This window comes from Scyliorhinus canicula, chromosome 9, assembly GCF_902713615.1.
Source record: "Scyliorhinus canicula chromosome 9, sScyCan1.1, whole genome shotgun sequence".
NCBI classification, from domain to species: domain Eukaryota; kingdom Metazoa; phylum Chordata; class Chondrichthyes; order Carcharhiniformes; family Scyliorhinidae; genus Scyliorhinus; species Scyliorhinus canicula.
In genome coordinates, this window is record NC_052154.1 from 102,404,477 (window position 1) to 102,425,346 (window position 20,870).

The window sequence follows — 20,870 nt, forward strand, 5'->3', positions numbered from 1 at the left end:
GACAGGGCCATGTGATGCAGTGGCCAGCTCGCATGCAGGGACGACCAAGGTGGCAGGAGCTATTGTGAGCATGAGTTAGACATTATCTAACGATGTGGAGCTTGGAGCTCATTGCAGAGCGGGCTGTCATCATCCTCCATCCCATGGACCAGACCCGCTGTCACTGGCAACCCAGTGCCCCCAGATCATTGTGCCGCAGGTGGATGTATAATGGAGGGGTGATGTTCATGTGGGTGGTTCGGTGGTGGGGGAGGTGAATGTGTTCAGTGGTGGGGGAGCTGAGTTTCTTCGGTGTTGTGGGAGGTAAAGGTGGTCAGTGGTGAAAGGGTGTGGTATTGTGGTGCCCGTGCCCCTGCCCAGCAACGCCCCCCCCTCCAGTTGGTGAAATGTGCGATCAAAGCGTCCCGTGTTCGCTGGCCCTGCCGGTGGGGTAGTGTAGCCTCCCGTCCATGTCCCGCCCATTGTCCCCCTCCCCCTCATCCTCCTCTTCTGACAAGGCCCTTGCTCCTCATCCTCATCCCGCACATCGCCCCTCTGCTGGGCTATATTGTGGAGGACGCAGCAGACCACAACAATGTGTCCAACCCTCCTTGACTTGTACTGGAGTGCCCCTCCAGAGCGGTCCAGGGACCTCAAGCGCATTTTGAGCACCCCAAAGCACCTCTCCACCACATGCCTGGTCGTACAATAGGCATCATTGTAGCGGTTCTCCGCGTCGCTCTGTGGCTTCCGTATAGGCGTCATCAGCCACGACCGCAACGGGTAACCTCTGTCGCCAGCAACCAGCCCCAAAGCTGGGGATGGTGTCCCTCGAACGTGCCAGGGATGAATGACTGTGCCAAGATAAACGAGTCATGCACACTGTCCGGGTACCGGGCGCAGACGTGCAGGATCTTCATCTGGTAGTCACAGACCACCTGAATGTTCATGGAGTGGTATCCCTGCCTGTTCGTGAACATCAGCCTGTTATCCGCCGGTGCCCGTAGGGTGATGTGCACCCCATCGATGATCCCCTGGCCATGGGCATCCCGGCCCCGGCAGCGAACCGCACTACCCAGGTACCCTGGTGTGCGCAGTCCACAGGGAACTGTATGTACCGGTCCGCAAGGGCATACAGGGTTCCGTGACGGTGCGGATGCACCTGTGCACCGATGCCTGGGAGATGCCAGACAGATCCCCACTCGGCGACTGGAACTACCCCGTGGCACAGAAGTTGAGGGCGACCATCACCTTGCCGACCACCGGTAGCGGTGCCCCCCCCCCCCCCCCCCCCCCCCCCCCGAGTCCCACGCGGCGGCAGATGTGTCATCGTGTGGCAGATGTGAGTGACAGTTTCCCAGCTCATCCGCAGTCTCCTCCTGCATACCAGGAGGTCATCGAAGGACATGCAGAGCCAATACATGTGGGGCCTCATCAGGCGCCTCCTTGGCACCACCACACCCTCCTCCACCTCGTCTTGTTCCTCCTCCTCGTCTTGTTCCTCCTCCTCCTCGGCCTGTCAAGCGGACGACCCTCCAGCCCGAGCGGCTGCCACCTGCCCCTCTTCGGCCCTCTCCTCTGCTGCAACCTCCGCCTCCTCTCTGAGCCGCATGCGCTCACGCTGCCACAAGGCTGCATGCAGGGCATCGAACCCCGCCACAGCGACCAACGTCGCTGGATGGTTCCCAAACATTATGATCTGCAGAGGGTGATGGGACACAATGTTATCATGGCGCATAGCCCCGGACAACCAAGTGCCATGGGCCACATGGTGGCCCCGGTTTGCACCACGTGCCCCAGCCATGCATGCCCCCCACCCCGCCCCGTCGATGCCCCCACTCCTGGCACCCGTTCCTGTTGCCATGGCCACCGTTTGATGGCACTGCCCTCACTGGGGCTGCCGTGGATGAGGGCGTGGGTGGCTCCCCCGGTAGGCGTCACCGGTTGGGTGGGGTGGCCGGGGAGGGCGGGGGCCGGCACCCACACTTACGGCCGTTAACCCTGCATTCACCCAGCACCCGGGTGGGTGGTCAACAAGATGGCTGGCATAATGGCGTTCGTTTTGTGCGTAGCGCTATGTCATGTCGGGGGTTCCCCAACTGCTCAGCCTGTCTCCCCGCCTGCCTCTCCCCTCCCCAGACCCTGGCAGTGCCTCCCCGCCCCCCCGCAGAAAATACGGCTGGTGTCCTTTATGGGAGCCCGCAGTACCCCCACACCAACCCCTACTTCCTCCTATTGCCTCATCAGCCAGCACGCCGGCTTCACGATTTTGTACAGGTAGATAGAACCACGCCATCGGGACTGTGGCCTATCCGGGCCGCAGAATCGCTCAGGGCCAGAGAATCGATAGTCGGGGCACCTAATGCGATTCTATGGGCCACATGGCAGGCGCCATGATTCCGGCGTGTTGGGGGCCCCGGAGAATTGGAAATCGCCGCGAAACCGGCGTCAAAGCCGATTTCAGCATCGGAGCCGACTCTCCAGACGACTGCGTTTCGTGATTTCAGCGCGGAGCTGCGTAGAATCCAGCCCAGTATTTTTCAAACTTTTATCCAACTTTGACCAACTGGCTAACCTTCGGGACCCATGCCGACCAACCTTCACGACCAATGCCAGTTGACCTTTGCAGCCCAGTCCAGCCAATCTTCGCGACCCACATGCGACGATCTTCATGACCCAACATTATTTCTTACCTTTGACGTGAAACTGCATGATCCTCACAATCTTACTTTGTCATTCAATGTTACATGTACGCTCAGAACTTCAGCGGACGATTTAAATTCTAGATGCATCCTTTGAAAAAAATCAAGAGGTTTGTCCTCGAACTTGACATGCCTTTGAAGTTTTGAGGTTTTAAAACTTTCATTTACCAGTAAGTCCCTGCATAGAACATACATGGGCTTCTGATTTTCATTGGGACAATTAAGAAAGCCATACCTCAATAAATTATTTTTAGATTGCTTGGTCCCCGACTTCAGTTTCTTCTTTGTTGGGTGTTCACCAGAAGCCCTCAAGCTCTGCAGATAGCGCTGCTTTGTCCGTCCCTGGGCTCTCCTGAGAGGCTCTGTCCAGCAGATTCAGTTGTGAGATCCTGGCCTGTTTGTGACTCTGGCCCTCTTCTTTATGACAAAATGACCCATCTTCAGTTCTCCACAAAGTCCTGTTGCTTGCTTGCTGGCAGCTACAAATAGAAGAATCTCTCCTTCATGATTTTGTGTACATATCACGCTCGTGACTTGATCTCTGCCACCCTTTGTGGCAGGAAGACACCATCGTTTGTATTTAAAGGCCATTCACTGCCAGCATTCTGTAAATCCGATCGGGGCTGTTAGGCACTTCTCCCGCGATTGGGAATGCCGCAGCTGATCGCTGTGTGAGCCACCGACACCCACCCGTGACCCACCCGCGGGTCGCGACTCTGAGTTTGAAAAAACCCTGGACTACAATAGTCCATACTGGATCCATGCAAAAAGAGTACAGCAAGCTTATTATTTTCCAGAGGTTTTACTGGGACACTGAGACCACATGGAGTAATTTTCCCATTTCCTGTTTCAATCACAGTGTTAGGCAGGTAGAAGACGAACAATGGGAGCAGAGGAGAAATATGTTACAAATGACAATATAGGAAAGATACTCTCAATTTGAAGAAATAAGAAAAGACTGTTGAATGAAGATCAAAGGCTACATACCATCAGGTAGTCTTTATTGTTCCAGACAACAATAACATCAACCCCCTGTTGCTTGGCCAATAATTTAACAAGGTTGCCAAAAGGTTGAATATTTATTCCATTTGAACTGTATGGTAATCGAATATTCCTGACAAACGACAAAAGGTGATGATTATATAAAACAGTGACAGGATGTATTAGAAAAATAAGTCACGTACTCTGAGACCTAATATGAAAGCAAGCAATCTAGCCTTAATACAAAAAAATGTTCAACACGCTTTCTTTATTTTTATTTATTAAATGGGAGGGTTATATCGTCCCTCTATTTCCTGTTGTGGGCCAGGGTTTAGAAAACACCAAAGTATATTATGGATTTCATCTGACTTTTAACTGTTTAATGATTTTGGTTATAGAACCATAGAACAGTATGATGAGCACAAGAGCTTGCCTTTCAGATGTTATTCAATGGAGTTCTTAGGCGCATTTAATCAAAAAACAAGCTTTATTTTACGAATTTAGTTAATATTTGTATAAACGCAATAAGAATTTTTATCAACTACAAACATAAATACCCCACTAAGCTACGATAACCTATGTATAACCCTTAATGAAATCCCGCTGAACTGTTCCAATTCAATAACAAAATCCAAGTAAAACCGGAAACCCCTTTTCAAAGGTGTGGCCCAGCACACGGCATTCTCACTGGTATAACACTTGTTAGTGATACTCTGTTCCCCTTTCCAAACAGCAGGTTTAAATTCCTTCCAGAAAGCAATTATCTATTTTAAGTTATCAAGTAGTCTGGAAACAGCTTTTAAAATGTAGAGAAACACTTCTTTCAACCTGTGCAGTTCAAAAAAGCCCCAAACACAAAACAAAAGTAAAAACCCAGTGCCACAGCCCAGCTCCAACCACACAATGACATCACTGAAGCCATGTGATAAGACAAAAACATTTCTTAAAGGGACACTCCCATGACATTCCCGTCCAGTTATGAGTCCGATTACACATCACAGTTAAGTGGAACTGCTGTCAAATAACCACACCTGCTGGAGTGAATCAACCACACCTCCTGGAGCGAATCACCCACACCTGCTGGAGCGAATCAATCACTCCTGCTGGAGCAAATGAAACACATCTGCTGGAGCGAATGAAATACACCTGATGATTCGAATCAAACACGCCTGCTGGAGCGAATCAACCACTTTCTGCTGGAGCGAATCAACCATACTTGCTGGAGCGAATCAAACACACCTGTTGGAGCAAATCAATCACACTTGCTGGAGCAAATCAAATACAACTTCTGGCGCCAAACAATTACATGCCCTACAATCAACCAACCGTGCCTACAACCATACCAACTGATGCCAACTAGCTGCACCAAGTGACACCAGCCAACTGATTGTACTTGCCGGAACCAACTGTCTGTTCCATCTGACACCAGCCAACCACACCAGCTGACGGCAACCAACCACACCAGCTGATGCCAACCAACCACATCAGCTGACGCCAACCAACCGCATCTACTGACACCAACTGACCTCATCAACTGACACCAACCAACCTCATCTACAGACGCGAAATGACCTCACCGACTGACGACAAATGACCTCACCGAGTGAAGCCAACCAACCACACCAAGTGATGGCAACCAACTGCACCGAATGACGCCAAACAAAGGCATTGAGTGGTGCCACATGACAGCACCAGATGGCATCACCCGATGGCACCCGTGGGCCACCCAACCGCACCAGGTGCGCCAACCGATCTCATTTACTGACGCCAAACGACCTCACCTACTGACGCCAAACAACCTCATGTGACAACAGGCTACATCACCTACTGGCGCCAAACGACCGCATTGAGTGACGCTAAACCACCTCACCTACTGACACCCTCTGACAAAAACTGACCACACTGAGTGAGGCCAACCAACCGCACCGAGTGACACCAACCAAAGCTTTTACAAAGAGTCACTGGACTCGAAACGTTAGCTCTTTTCTCTCCCTCCAGATGCTGCCAGAAGTGCTGAGATTTTTCAGCATTTTCTCTTTCCTCAGACCTCTAAGTCATCTGGTCTGCCAGTCCTGGCGCCTTCCTGTTGTCTGCACCAAGGTGTCGACACCCTCAGCGATGCATCTCAGTGACTGGGCCACGCACCGCAATGCCCCCCGGCAAAGTCCACCAGCATCTGGGCCATGTCCCTCATCGACTGAGACATGCGCTACAGAGCCTCAGCAATGTCTGTCTGCATATGGGACATATCAAGGCCCTCAGCCATGATCGTCACAGACTGAGCCATACTTGGACATCACCACTCAAGACACTGACCTCATGCTGCAGGCTCTGCACTGCAGCCGCCACCCTAACAGTGCTGGCCTCGGCGCCACGCATGGTTGGCAACATCTCCTGGGCCCGTGGCCTTTGGGACCACTCTAATTAGCTATGCACTAGCTGGAATGTCGCTGACATCCCCTCCTGAATCTCACGGCCGTGACCTCGCATCTGCGGCAGCTCTGGGATATCTTGACCAGAGGCTTAGCATCAGACTGGAACTCAGCAGAGTCCTGGGATCCAACTGACCTCTGACTGCTGACCCACTTGGTCTTTCCTGCCTCCACCTGATGTGCATCAGCAATTGTGTGGTGCTCACCAAATTGTGCCCCAGAAGCCTGTCCACAAATGTCGCCCACCGAACCGAGGGATGTGTCACTGTACTGGTGGAAGGTGGGGCAATAGCTGTGATGCATTGATGTTGGTCTCCTTGAAGCTCTACTCCCGAGATGGTCTCTTGGGTGGTGTTAGGGGGTGGGAAGACTCTGGATGTCCTGGCCCCCCACAGACCGACAGAATGTTCATGTGTTCAGCTAGAGGGAAGGATTATTTTGTCTGACATGAACAATTCACTTGAGACAGGTCATCTGGGTGAAGGGGCACTGGATCCTCACCTCTGCGGCGTAGGCCAACCTCGCTGCCATGCTCTCTCTTTGGTCAACCCCGCGATCTCCTGGGTCCATTCCTCATAAGGGGTGAGGAATCGGATTTCTGTTACTCTCTCTCTCTCTCTTTCCCCCCCCCACCCCCAATCTTCTCCTGCGGGAACAAAAATGGGGGTCTATGGCAAGTTGTCTGTGTGGGCACCACAACTGGAAATGAAGGGGTTGTGCTTGGGTGGTAATCGGGTGTGGGGAGGATGCAAGGTGTCAGCAGTGATTTGTAGGGGAGGGCGTGTGTTGGGAATTTGAGGTGACAGGAGAGAGGTGGTAACTTACCCTTGCAGCTCGATGGTGGTCGTTGGTCTTCTGTGACATTGAAGGCTGATCCTCCAGGTCATGCTGCCCGTACTGACAACTGCTGCCATGCATCCAGGTGGTATTAGTGACCCTGATGCTGACCTTCTGACCCCTCAGGGGAACAGGGGCTGGGATTCTCCGGAAATGGGGCTATATCCCCACACCCACCGGAAAACGGGCGCGAATCACTCCAGAAGTTTTTTTAAATTCCGGAGTGATTCTCCGATTTCAAGAGGGATAGCAGGGCCCCAGCGTGCGCCCCGTAGCTCCTGCTGCCGATACGCGGCCCTGCACTTCCAGCCACGGGTCCACGCATGCGAGCGGCCGTTTTCCTGCCGGGCCCCGCGCAACATGGCGGAGCCACCCAGCAGGCCAGCGCGGAAGATAGGTCCCACCCACGGATCACGCGCGCCCGCCAATCGTTAGCCCCCAATCGCGGGCTTGGCCGGTGTGGAGGCCACCCCCGCCCCCAACACCAGGACGGCCGCGAGTTCAAGCTCCCGTTGGGTGTAACAAAGTTGGAACCAAGCCAGCAGAACTCGGTGGGAACCCTGCCGGTCGATCGCGGAGAATCGCCACGGGAATCTCTTTCAATGGCCCCCGACCGGCGGTGCGTCGAACGCTTGCGGCGATTCTCGCGGAGAATCCCGACCGGGGTGCCCCGCCTCGCATCTAGTGTCGAGAAGCCGAGGCAGGTCGGCATCCCCAAAGCAAGGAGCTGATCTGTGCACTGCAATGCTTGTGTTTTTACTGAGTGAATGGTCAGAAAGTATTTAAAAGCAGCTTCCTCTCGTTAGCTGTGCGACGCTGAGGCCAAAGTCCGCCAAATCAGATGGTGAGACAGCCAGTAATAGTGGGAAAGTCATTGGGGCACATTTCCGTTAAAATACCAGCCGCGATCTCAGCAATGGGGCCGTCGAGAAACACCCCGCTAATTGAACCCAAAATGACACTCAATATGTTTCCATTAAGTTGTGCCATAGGGTGGAATTTTCCATTGCTGAGATTAAGAGCAGTGAATGTTTGGAAGGTGGGCTGGTTCCCACTGGCCGTCGTGGCAGGTTGCAAAGCAGATCATCCGCTTTTTAGCTCACGCATACGTATCGCATGGCATCGAAGCCGGGTACTGTCGTTATCTCAACTGCTCATATTTCCGGTGTCATATTAAATGGCTCCCACGCACACATCTGCTCGGCCAGGACTTGTCGTGCCATGTACCACAATGTCCCCAAGAAATTACAAGCGCTTTGACATGAAGATCAGTAACAACACACTGCTGGCACTCCGCCGGGCAATCATAGACGGGCAGGAGAAGCGTTTTCCCCATGATGGGAGCTGGAGGTCAACTCAACTCACCAAAATGGCTGGGGAGGTCACCAACGCAGTCAGCACAGACAGTACAGAAGAACACTGCAAATGACTTCTAGCCCCTTCCCTTGCTCTGTCTTCTCTTACGACCACCACACCTAACAAAACTTTGCTTTCTACTCTCTGTGTTGTCTCACCTCTTCCTCTCAATTAATCCTCTGTCTTCCAGATTCACCAATCTAACTTTTCTTCTTGCTGTTCATGCTTCAACAGTCTTATCACAGAATCAAAGCAGGCACAAATGCAGCATAATGAAAGGTGGGCGAGCAATAGATTATGAGTGAAGTACTGTTCACGAGGCGTAGGTCTGTTATATCCAGTCATAATTCATGATGGTTTAATTAGTCATTAGCATAGCCAGTTTATTGGGGTGGGGGTGTTATTCTGGGCTTTTAATGAGTATTCATGATATTCAAGCGCATGCAAATACAGATCCTGGCATGGCACAGCAAGGAACTCGACCCACCATAAAATTCGGGAGCAGAAATTTGCAATCTAAACATGATGCCACTCTCCAGTGGGAATGGAAAATTCCACCCACGGATGCAGCTGTTTCTGTTACTTGAAGAAAACATTGGTGGATCTACACAATCCAGACCTTCGTAAGCAGAGTTAAGGAGATTATGCAACGTGCACCATTTTTTCTGAAGACTGTGCCTGCAGGTTAGTTCTGTATTATGTCAGATGGAGTTCAGGTCAGGGTAAATTCTAGATGAAAAGTAGCTTAAATTCTCTGTGAAGGCGGCAGTTTTGAAGGACTTTGGGAAAAAGATTGCTGACCTTTATGCTGAGTGAACTCTTAGCTGTAAATGTCACTAAATGTGCAATTTCTACTTATGTTAATCACAAATTGCCTGATTATTCATGTTTAACTTGCGTTGATTCTGCGTTTCAGAGAATAGGTGGTTAGTTACCATTTAGCGTTTTAATTTGTTTGACAGTAAAAACTCTCCTCTTTTCAATTGCGAATAACTGGGATTTTGGATTTGTTTGTATTATAGGTTACCGGCCTCAACTGAAGTAGCTACTCTACTTGATACGTTCACAAAGAGCTCAACTAAACTTGTAAAACACCATTTCTGTTTCATAAAACCATGGTGGCTGTGCTCAATTGTATCATTCTCTAAATATCCTACTCCTACCTGATTGATCTTTTTGTATTTATAAATATTTTTTATTCTCCTCGTTTCTCACATTTTCTTCAAAATTTACCACCAACAATCAAAAATAACAAATATAATGTTAATCCCCTTATCAACAACAATTCCTTCCTCACACCAACCTCTAAACAACCCACATGTCAACACAAACATCAAATAAAAAAGAAATCAGGAATCACCCATAGTGACCATCAACATACATAATCCACCCCACCAACACCTCACGGTAGCATGGTGGTTAGCATCAATGCTTCACAGCTCCAGGGTCCCAGGTTCGATTCCCGACTGGGTCACTGTCTGTGTGGAGTCTCCACGTCCTCCCCGTGTGTGCGTGGGTTTCCTCCGGGTGCTCCGGTTTCCTCCCACAGTCCAAAGATGTGCGGGTTAGGTGGATTGGCCATGCTAAATTGCCCGTAGTGTAAGGTTAATGGGGGGATTGTTGGGTTACGGGTATACGGGTTACGTGGGTTTAAGTAGGGTGATCATTGCTCGGCACAACATCGAGGGCCGAAGGGCCTGTTCTGTGCTGTACTGTTCTATGTTCTATGTTCTAACACCCCTCTCTCAAGAATTGGATGACATCGAACATTAAAGTGCATAATAAATATCGCCCATGAATTGAAGACCCTTCCATCCTTCCCCTCAGTTCAAACTTCACCTTGTCAAGAGTTAAGAATTCCAGCAGGTCCCCCCGCTGGGGCACAGGGTGGAGAGGTTGACAGGCAATCAACGAGGCAAAGGCGACAACATCTGCCTCCCCACCCGCTTCCAACCCCGGCTGATCCAACACCCCGAATATGGCCTCCAGAGTGCCCGGGTCAAGTTTCACATGCACCACCTTAGATTTTACCCTAAAAACCTCCCTCCGGTAATCCTCCAGCTTTGGACAGGACCAAAACATATGAACGTTGTTTGCGGGGCCCCCCACCCGCAACGTTCACACACATCTTCTACCCCCCTCAAAGAGCCAGCTCATCTCGCCTTTGTGGGGTGTGCTCTATAGAAACCTTCAGCTGTATCAGCCTCAACCTCGCGCACGAGGTGGAGGCATTCACTCTCCGGAGCACCTCACACCAGAACCCCTCCTCCATACCCTCTCCTAACTCTTCCTCCCACTTTGCTTTCATCCCTTCCAGCAGTGCATCTCCTCTTCCAAAATAACCCTGTAAACCGCCAACACTACCCCCTTGTCGTCAGCACCTCCTCAAGCAATGTGGAGGGCGGCTCCACGGGGAAGCTCAGTATCTCCTTCTTGGCAATGTCTCGAACCTGCATGTATATAAACATTTCCCCTTGCTCCAGCCTATACTTCGCTCCCAGCTCCTTCAATCCTGCAAACCCTAGAAACAAAATCGTCAGTGCCCAAACTCCCTTCTCCTCCCATCTCCGAAAATTTCCATCCCACTTCCCTGGTTCAAATGTGTGATTTCCCCCAAATCGGCATTTCCCTTGACCTTGCCCCCAACCTGAAGTGCTGGCCAAACTGCCTCCAAATTCTCAACTATGCTGTTACTACCAGACTCCCTGAGTATTTCCCCGGGACCATCGAGAGAGGCTGTTGCTAGCGCCTTCAATCCCTACCCCCTACACAAACTCTCCTCCATTCTGACCCACTGGGAATCCACCCCTCTGACCCAGCTCCGCACCTTTTCCACATTCGCCGCCCAGTAATAATACATCAGGTTCGGATGACACAAACCCCCCAACTGCCTTCCCCTCTGTAGCAGCACTTTTAACTCTAGCCACCTTCCCTCCCCATATGAACGCGGTAATCATTCCTTCAATCTCTCTAAAAATTGCCTTTGGCAGGACGATCGGCAGGCATTGAAAAATAAACAAAAATCGCGGCAACACATTCATTTTAATCACCTGTACCCGAACCGCCAGCGACAGAGGGAGATCATCCCACCTTGGCAGATCAGCTTTCACCCTCTTCACCAAACTAGAAATGTTGTACCTACGAAGCCCCCCCCCCCCCACAATCCCAAACAACCTGCACCCCCAGATATCTAAAGTGAGTCCCTGCACTACGGAATGGCAGCCTCCACTTGATTGATAGATTGATTTATTGTCACATGCACCGAAGAATGGTGAAAAGTATTTTTCTGCGGCCAAGGGAACATACACAATACGTACAATAGTAGACAAAAAGAATAATCGACAGGATACATTGACAAATAGTACATCAACAAACAGTGATTGGTTACAGTGCGGAACAAAGGCCAAACAATGCAAATACATGAGCAAGAGCAGCGTAGGGTGTCGTGAATAGTGTTCATACAGGGAACAGATCAGTCTGAGGGAGAGTCAGAGGAGTCTAGTAGCTGTGGGGAAGAAGCTGTTCTTATGTCTGGATGTGCAGGTCTTCAGACTTCTGTACCTTCTGCCTGATGGAAGGGTCTGGAAGAGGGCAAAGAATGGATGTGAGGGGTCTCTGACAATGCTGACTGCCTTCCTGAAGCAGCAGGAGGTGTAGAATCAATGGGTGGGTGGCAAACATGTGTCATGCATTGGGCTGAGTTCATCATATTCTGCAGTTTCTTGCGATCTTGGGCCGAATAGTTGCTATACCAAGCTGTGATGCAGCCGGATAGGAAGCTCTCTACGACACATTTGTACAGGTTTGTAAAAGTCAATGTAGACATGCCAAATTTATTTCCCTTCCATCAACTTAACATTCACTTCCTCCACTACCAACACAGTAGCAGCAGTGTATACTATCTACAAGATGCACTGCAGTAACTCACCAAGTCTCTTTCTACATAATCTTCCAATACTGTAACCTCCAACACCTAGAATTGTGAGGGCAGCAGATGGATGGGAACATCACCACTGGCAAGCTTCCTTTTGGGCCACAAGCCACCCGGACTGGGAACAATATCCTGTTCCTTCGCTGTCGCTGAATCAAAATTCTCATCCTAACAGCGCTGTGGATATAACTCTACTGGATAGACTGCAGATTTTCAAGCTGACTCAACAGCACCTTCTCAAGGGCAATAGGGATGTGCAACAAATGACAGCCCAGCCAGCAACACTCACATTCCATAAAATATATTTTGAAAATTATACACTTGCTCTTGGCATGTGACTTTGGATAGTGTATAATATTTCTACATGACGAAAGTATCATACGCCAACCCTTGCATCCAATTAATCATACCAGCACTGAATTATTTGCAAGCCAGTGACATGACATGGGTTTAGATGGCGTTTGGAGCTACAGGATCTTTACTAGGACTTCATAAAATTACTTAGAGCCTTTAAAATTACTGTTGTAAAATATTGCTATTTGCTGGAGAAAACAATCCCTATATTCATGGGATATTGGAAAACCTGTGATCTGACCTATTGTCAGTGGAGATAAAATCACTAACAATGGCCCTGAGATTTTCTGAAATGCATAGCGACAGGTGAGCACCATGCTGGTTGAGCAGTTTCAGAAAATCCATCCAACTATGTATATTTGATGCTGTTTATTGTTAGGAAATAGATAATAGTTTGAATATTTTTTTTATTTGTATTGTGTGTTAACAGTAAGATATAAGTTTAAGTTTACTTTGCGTTTCTGTATTTGAGATAGGGGTTAAAACTTTAGATTAACTTTATGTTAAACCTACATTTCTATAGTTTACTTTCACTTTGAACATTGCCTGCATTGTAATTGAGGTTTTATGGCATAAAAGCTTTTTATAAAAAACTAAGCTGTGACTTCCGGTTGCGGCTATGACCAGCTAAGTCGCACGTTTGGCTGCTCCTGCTACAGAGGTGTTTTCGGGCCGATTGGAGGGCCCCAACGGCGCTGGAAGGACAAATCCCGGTGGGGGAAGGCTCCCTGAGGAGAACCAGACCAACTTTATGGTCGGTAGCCGGAGTGGGGTGGTAAAGAAAGCAACAGCAGCTCCCCAAAAAAAGCGGGGGAAGAAGACCAAAATGGCGGCCGGTGGCGCACCCGAGGAATGGAGGAAATGGGCGGAGGAGCAGCAGGCCGCTCTCCTGCGCTTCTTTACGGAGCTGAAAATGGAGCTCTTGGAGTCAATGAATGCGACGACCACCAGGCTGATGGGAGCCCAGGCGACCCAAGAGGCGTCGATTCGGGAGCTGCAGCAGGAGATGACTGCGAGGGAGGAGGAGGCCACGGTCCTCGTGGGAAAGGTAGAGGTGCACGAGGCACTCCACCTGAAATGGCAGAGCCGTTTTGAGGAGCTGGATACCCGAATGAGGCGGAAGAACCTGAGGATCTTGGGCCTGGCAGAAGGCCTGGAGGGGTCAGACCTCCCGGGATACGTAGCAGAAATGCTGAGCTCCCTGATGGGGGCAGGGGCCGTCCCTTCGCCCCTGGAGCTGGAAGAGGCCTACAGGGTCATGGCTAGGAAGCCAAGAGCAAATGAGCCCCCGAGGGCGGTGCTGGTGCGGTTCCAGCGACTCAGCGATCATGAGAGAGTGCTGGAGTGGGCCAAGAGGGAAAGGAGCAGTAAGTGGAAGAATTCGACGGTGAGGGTCTACCAGGACTGGAGTGCGGAGGTGGCAAAGCGGCGGGCCCGGTACAACCGGACGAAGGCGGTGCTACATGCAAAACGGATCAGGTTCGGAATGCTGCAGCCAGCGCGCTTGTGGGTCACCTACAAGAACCAACACCACTATTTTGAGTCCCCAGAGGAGGCGTGGGCCTTTGTACAGGAAGAGAAACTGGACTCGGATTAGACCCAGGGGATACTTGGCGGCCGTAGCCGCTCGGGTACTTTCAGCTGAACAAGCGGTTTTTTTTTCGGCTGGGTCGGAACTGGGCAACTCTTATTGGAACGGTTTCCTTTTTTTCTTCTTTCTTTGTTTGGATCTTGAACTCTTGCTTTGGGTTTTTCTTCTGATGTTTTTTTTTCCCCCCTTTGCCGACTTCCCTTAGTTATTGTTATTGTGGTTATTCATGGTTATTTATGGTTATTTATATTGTTTGGTAGAGGGCGACTGTTAAGTACATTGTTATTTGTTATCTATCTGTTATTTATAATGTTAAGTTGGGGAGGCGGGACGGGGGGAGAGCAGATCGGGGATATGGGCTCCTAGGGGGGGTTCTTTACAGGCATGGACGGGGACGGGGGTGGAACTGAAGATGGCGGGGTGGGGTGTGGCAGGGCGAAAGCGCGGGCTTTCCTCTGTTTTCCCGCGCGCGGGGCAGAGGAGGGGGGAGGGGAGGAGCGCGGGGCATGGCTAGCAATGGCGACCTTTCCCGCGTTGGAGCGGGGCCAGTGAGGAGTGGCAAGGGGGGGGAGGCCCCCCCCCCCCCCCGAGCCGGGAGGAGTCGGAGTGTGGCAGGAGCAGCCGGGTCAGCGTAAACCAGCTGACTTACGGGAGTACGATGGAGGGTACATCGCGGCTAGGAGGGGTCCTAGCCTGGGGGGGGGGGGGGTTAGGGAGGGACACCGGGTTGCTGCTGGAAAGACCAGGAACGGGAAGTGGAGGACTGGAGGGGTGGGGGGAGGGGGCCATCGCCATGGGGAGCGGGTCAGAAGGGGAGGGTCGACCCGGGGCGAGCAGGGAACAGGACATGGCTAATCGGCAGGGGAAGGGGGCGGGTCGTCCCGCGACCCGGCTGATCACTTGGAACGTGAGGGGGCTGAATGGGCCGGTCAAGAGATCAAGGGTATTCTCACACCTGAAGGGACTGAAGGCTGATGTAGCAATGTTACAGGAGGCCCATTTGAAGGTAGTGGACCAGGTTCGCCTGAGAAGGGGGTGGGTGGGACAGGTGTTCCACTCTGGATTGGACGCAAAGAACCGGGGGGTGGCGATTCTGGAGGGAAAGAGGGTGTCGTTCGTGGCGGAGGAGGTGGTGGCGGATAAGGAGGGTAGGTATGTGATGGTGAAGGGTAAGCTGCAGGGGGAGAAAGTGGTGATGGTCAACGTATATGCCCCGAACTGGGATGACGCGGGTTTTATGAGGGGCCTATTGGGCCTCATTCCGGGACTGGAGGCAGGGGGCTTGATCATGGGGGGGGACTTTAACACAGTGCTGGACCCCGGGCTAGACAGATCGAGCTCAAGGACCAATAGGAGGCCGGCAGCGGCAGAAGTGCTGAGGGGGTACATGGAGCAGATGGGAGGAGTAGACCCATGGAGGTTTGGTAGGCCGAGGGCGAGGGAGTATTCCTTTTTCTCCCACGTCCATAGAGTGTACTCCAGAATCGATTTCTTCGTGTTGAGCAGGGGGCTGATCCCGAGGGTACGGGAAGCTGAGTACTCGGCCATTGCGATCTCTGATCATGCACCACATTGGGTGGATGTGGAAATGGGGGAGGCGCGGGACCAGCGCCCGCTGTGGCGGCTGGATGTGGGGCTGTTAGCGGACGACGAGGTGTGTAAAAGGGTCCGGAAGAGCATTGAGAGCTATCTGGTCTTGAATGACACGGGTGAGGTGCAGGTGGGGATGGTCTGGGAGGCCCTGAAGGCAGTGATCAGGGGAGAGCTTATCTCCATAAGGGCACACAGAGAAAGAAAGGAGAGGCAGGAGAGGGAGAGGCTGGTGGGGGAGCTATTGGAAGTGGATAGGAGATATGCGGAGGCACCAGAGGAGGGGCTGCTGGGAGAACGGCGCAGCCTGCAGGTCAAGTTTGACCTGCTGACCACCAGGAAGGCAGAGACGCAGTGGAGAAGGGCACAGGGCGCGGTCTATGAGTATGGGGAAAAGGCGAGCAGGATGCTGGCACACCAGCTTCGCAAACGAGATGCGGCTAGGGAGATTGGGGGAGTGAAGGAGAGGGGCGGGAAGGTAGTGCAGAAGGGGCAAGAAGTGAATGGGGTCTTCAGGGATTTTTACAAGGAGTTGTATCGGTCTGAGCCGCCGACGAGGAGAGGGGGAATGGAGGACTTCCTAAACAAATTGAGGTTCCCAAGGGTCCAGGAGGGGCTGGTAGAAGGGCTGGGGGCGCAATAGGGCTAGAGGAGCTAGTCAAGGGAATAGGTCAGATGCAAGCGGGGAAGGCGCCGGGGCCAGATGGGTTCCCGGTGGAATTCTATAAGAAAAATGTGGACTTGGTGGGACCGGTACTGGTACGAGCCTTTAATGAGGCGCGAGAGGGGGGGGTTCTGCCCCCGACAATGTCGCAGGCTCTGATCTCCCTGATATTGAAGCGGGATAAAGACCCCGTGCAGTGCGGGTCCTACAGGCCTATCTCGCTTCTGAACGTGGATGCCAAGTTGCTGGCAAAGATCCTGGCAGCTAGAATAGAGGATTGTGTGCCAGGGGTAATCCATGAGGACCAGACGGGGTTCGTGAAGGGGCGGCAGCTCAACACGAACGTGCGGAGATTGCTGAATGTAATTATGATGCCGGCAGTGGAGGGGGAGACTGAGATAGTGGTAGCGCTGGACGCGGAGAAGGCATTCGATAGGGTGGAGTGGGAGTACCTGTGGGAGACGTTGGAACGGTTTGGGTTTGGGGAAGGGTTTATTAAGTGGGTGAAGTTGCTCTACTCGGCCCCGACGGCGAGTGTAGTGACAAACGGGAGGAGGTCGGAGTATTTCGGGCTCCACCGAGGGACCAGGCAGGGATGTCCCCTATCCCCCTTACTTTTCGCACTGGCGATTGAACCGTTGGCGATGGCACTGAGGGGTTCAGGGGGGTGGAGAGGACTGACTAGGGGAGGGGAGGAACATCGAGTATCGCTGTATGCGGATGATCTACTGCTGTACGTGGCAGACCCAGAAGGGGGAATGCCGGAGATAATGGAACTATTAGCAAAGTTTGGGGACTTTTCGGGGTACAAACTAAATTTGGGCAAAAGCAAGGTTTTTGTGATACACCCGGGGGACCAGGGAGAGGGTATTGGGAGACTCCCCTTCAAGCGAGCAGGAAAGAGCTTTAGGTACTTAGGGGTGCAGGTGGCAAGGAACTGGGGGACCCTCCACAAGTTGAACTTTTCCAGGCTGGTGGAACAGATGGAGGAGGAATTTAAGAGGTGGGACATGGTACCGCTGTCGCTGGCGGGGAGGGTGCAGTCAATCAAAATGACGGTCCTCCCAAGGTTCTTGTTTTTATTTCAGTGCTTGCCCATCTTCCTCCCTCGGGCCTTCTTCAAAAAGGTGACGAGCAGCATCATGAGCTACGTGTGGGCGCACGGCACCCCAAGGGTGAGGAGGGTCTTTTTGGAGCGGAGTAGGGACAGTGGAGGGCTGGCACTACCCAATCTCTCGGGGTATTACTGGGCGGCAAATGTGTCAATGGTGTGCAAGTGGATGATGGATGGGGAGGGGGCAGCTTGGAAACGAATGGAGAGGGCGTCCTGTGGCAACACAAGCCTGGGGGCCCTAGTAACGGCACCATGGCCGCTCCCCCCCACGAGGTACACCACGAGCCCGGTGGTGGTGGCCACCCTCAAGATATGGGGGCAGTGGAGGCGACACAGGGGGGAAATGGGAGGTCTGTTGGCGGCGCCAATAAGAGGGAACCATAGATTCATCCCGGGGAACATCGACGGGGGATTTCAGAGCTGGTACAGGGTGGGCATACGGCAGCTGAAGGACCTGTTTATAGAGGGGAGGTTTGCGAGCCTGGGAGGGCTGGAGGAGAAGTTTGAGCTCCCCCCGGGAAACATGTTCAGATATTTACAAGTGAAGGCATTTGCTAGGCGGCAGGTGGAGGGGTTCCCCCTGCTCCCCAGTAAGGGGGCGAGTGATAGGGTGCTCTCGGGGGTCTGGGTCGGAGGGGGGAAGATATCAGACATCTACAAGATAATGCAGGAGGCGGAAGAAGTATCAGGGGAGGAGCTGAAAGCCAAGTGGGAAGGGGAGCTGGGAGAGCAGATAGAAGACGGGACGTGGGCGGATGCACTGGAGAAGGTCAATTCTTCCTCCTCGTGTGCGAGGCTGAGCCTCATTCAATTTAAGGTGCTGCATAGAGCTCACATGACGGGGACAAGGATGAGCCGGTTCTTTGGGGGTGAGGACAGGTGTGTCAGATGTTTGGGAAGCCCAGCGAACCATGTGCATATGTTCTGGGCATGTCCGGTGCTGGAAGGGTTCTGGAAGGGGGTGGCAAGGACGGTGTCGAGGGTGGTGGGGTCCAGGGTCAAACCAGGATGGGGGCTTGCGATCTTTGGGGTCGGGGTAGAACCGGGGGTACAGGAGGCTAGGGAGGCCGGAATACTGGCCTTTGCGTCCCTAGTGGCTCGACGAAGGATATTAATTCAATGGAAGGACGTGAGGCCTCCAAGCGTTGAAACTTGGATTAACGATATGGCTAGCTATATTCAGCTAGAAAGGATCAAATTTACCCTGAGAGGGTCGGTACAGGGATTCTCCAGGCGGTGGCAACCTTTCCTTGACTTTTTAGATCAGAGATAGGCGTTCGGGGTCGTGGCAGCAGCAACCCGGGGGGGGGGGGGGGGGAGGGGGGGGGGGAGGGGGGGGGGGGGGGGAGGGGAGGGGGGGGGAGGGGGGGGCAGCAATGGTCGTGGGGGGACATGCACGACTGTAACGCGGGCAAGTCTGCTCGCTGCTCATGTCTGAAACTGTAGGCTGCCTTGTTTGTTAAGTTGTTGCTTGGGGGGGGGGGGGGGGGGGGAGAGGACTGGTGCGCGCGAGAGGGCGGGCGAGGGAGGGATATTTGCCTAGAGGGATTGTGTTGTAAATAATTTAAAAATTAGTAGGGGTAAATGTCTGTATGGAAAAACTCTTTCAATAAAAAGTATTTAAAAAAAAAACTAAGCTGTTACTTCAGAGAGACCCACACTAAAAAGCAAGATCAATAGAGTTCAGTTGGACTCTGGTAATTGAGAAGCAAGAAGCTTTACACAGAAACTGCCAGTACAGTCAGGATAATACAGGGATGCAGAAGACAAGTCCCAGAAAATAAAGAACAGAAATTTCCAGAATCCAGGGAAACTAACAGAGAAAGGTACCAGGATGACTGACGACAAAGGGACACAGAACAGTAATCCAAATAAGGTACTGTTCACTGGAGTTCAAGAAATGGGCAGAATGTGGGTCTCAGTTAAAGACAGAGCTGCAAGGTACAGACCTGAAAACATTGGTTAGCGAGAAGCCAGACAGTCAAAGTAATCCTGAGTTTGGTGACACCTTAATACACCTTGTGAAGCAGTGTTTTGTTGGCATGGTTGGATACCAGAGATATTGTGTGGTAGCTTGAATGCATGTGGTGGTCCAAGTCAAAGGAATACTGAAAGGGGCAGTAGGGTAGCATGGTGGTTAGCATAAATGCTTCACAGCTCCAGGGTCCCAGGTTCGATTCCCGGCTAGGTCACTGTCTGTGTGGAGTCTGCACGTCCTCCCCCTGTGTGCGTGGGTTTCCTCCGGGTGCTCCGGTTTCCTCCCACAGTCCAAAGATGTGCGGGTTAGGTGGATTGGCCATGCTAAATTGCCCGTAGTGTCCTAATAAAAGTAAGGTTAAGGGGGGGGTTGTTGGGTTACGGGTATAGGATGGATATGTGGGTTTGAGTAGGGTGATCATGGCTCGGCACAACATTGAGGGCCGAAGGGCCTGTTCTGTGCTGTACTGTTCTATGTTCTATGAAAGGAGAGGGGTTAAAACCCTGAATGTGGCTCTTTGATGAAGGAATTCGAGGGGAAGCCTTGGGCGCGATTCTCCGCTCCCACGCCGGGTGGGAGAATCGCGGGTGGGCCGCTCTGGCAACCCGCGATTCTCCGACCCGGATGGGCCGAGTGGCCGGCCGTTCCCGACCGGTTCACGCCGGCGGCAACCACACCTAGTCGCTGCTGGTGTGAACATGGCGCCAGCAGCTGTTTTGTGGCTTGTGGGGGGCGGAGAGGGGAGTGAGCACCACGACCGTGCTCGGGAGGGGACTGGCCCGCGATTGGTGCCCACCGATCATCGGGCCGGCGTCTCAACGGTACGCACTCTTTCCCCACCACCGCCCCGTAAGGTCAAGCCGCCACATCTGGCGGGGCCGCGGAGGGGAAGACGGCAACCGCGCATGCGCGGGTTTGAGCCGTCAGCCGTGCATGCGCGGGTTGGAGCCGGCCGCCAGCGATCAGGCCCCGCGGCCGAGATTCAGGGCACAGCCCTCCTAGCCCCCGGGGGGGGGGGGGGGGGGGGGGGAGAATAGGGGGCCAGGAGCGGCCTCCGACACCGTCGTGAACCTCTCCGGGTTTCACGACACCGTTGGGCCTTGCGGAGAATTCCGCCCCTTGTGTGGGAGATTTCAAAGTGTGTTCTTCAAGAGTGGAGTTTTGAAACCCTCATGTAAAAGCCAGAGTTCCAGTGATACCAGTTGGCTCCCATTGTGACAAGCATCCTGGGGGGAGTGGGGGGGGGGGGGGGGGGGGGTGATGGGAAACCCACAGATGTTGCTTGGGTTTCCAAACTGTGGCTGACCATATTTTGCCGATTGAGTTCCACTGATGTGTACTTACTCAGAACATTAAAGTAT

The 20,870-nt window shown here is 52.6% G+C and overlaps 1 protein-coding gene across 1 annotated transcript in view; it reads right to left on the minus strand.

The window, feature by feature from the left end:
* Window positions 1–20,870, minus strand: part of LOC119970926 (mucin-6-like) — a 33,559-nt gene that overhangs the window by 5,891 nt on the left and 6,798 nt on the right. The window contains exon 4 of the mRNA XM_038806036.1: window positions 3,669–3,795. Coding sequence (XP_038661964.1) covers window positions 3,669–3,795 — 127 coding nt within the window. The remainder of the gene's footprint in view (window positions 1–3,668; window positions 3,796–20,870) is intronic.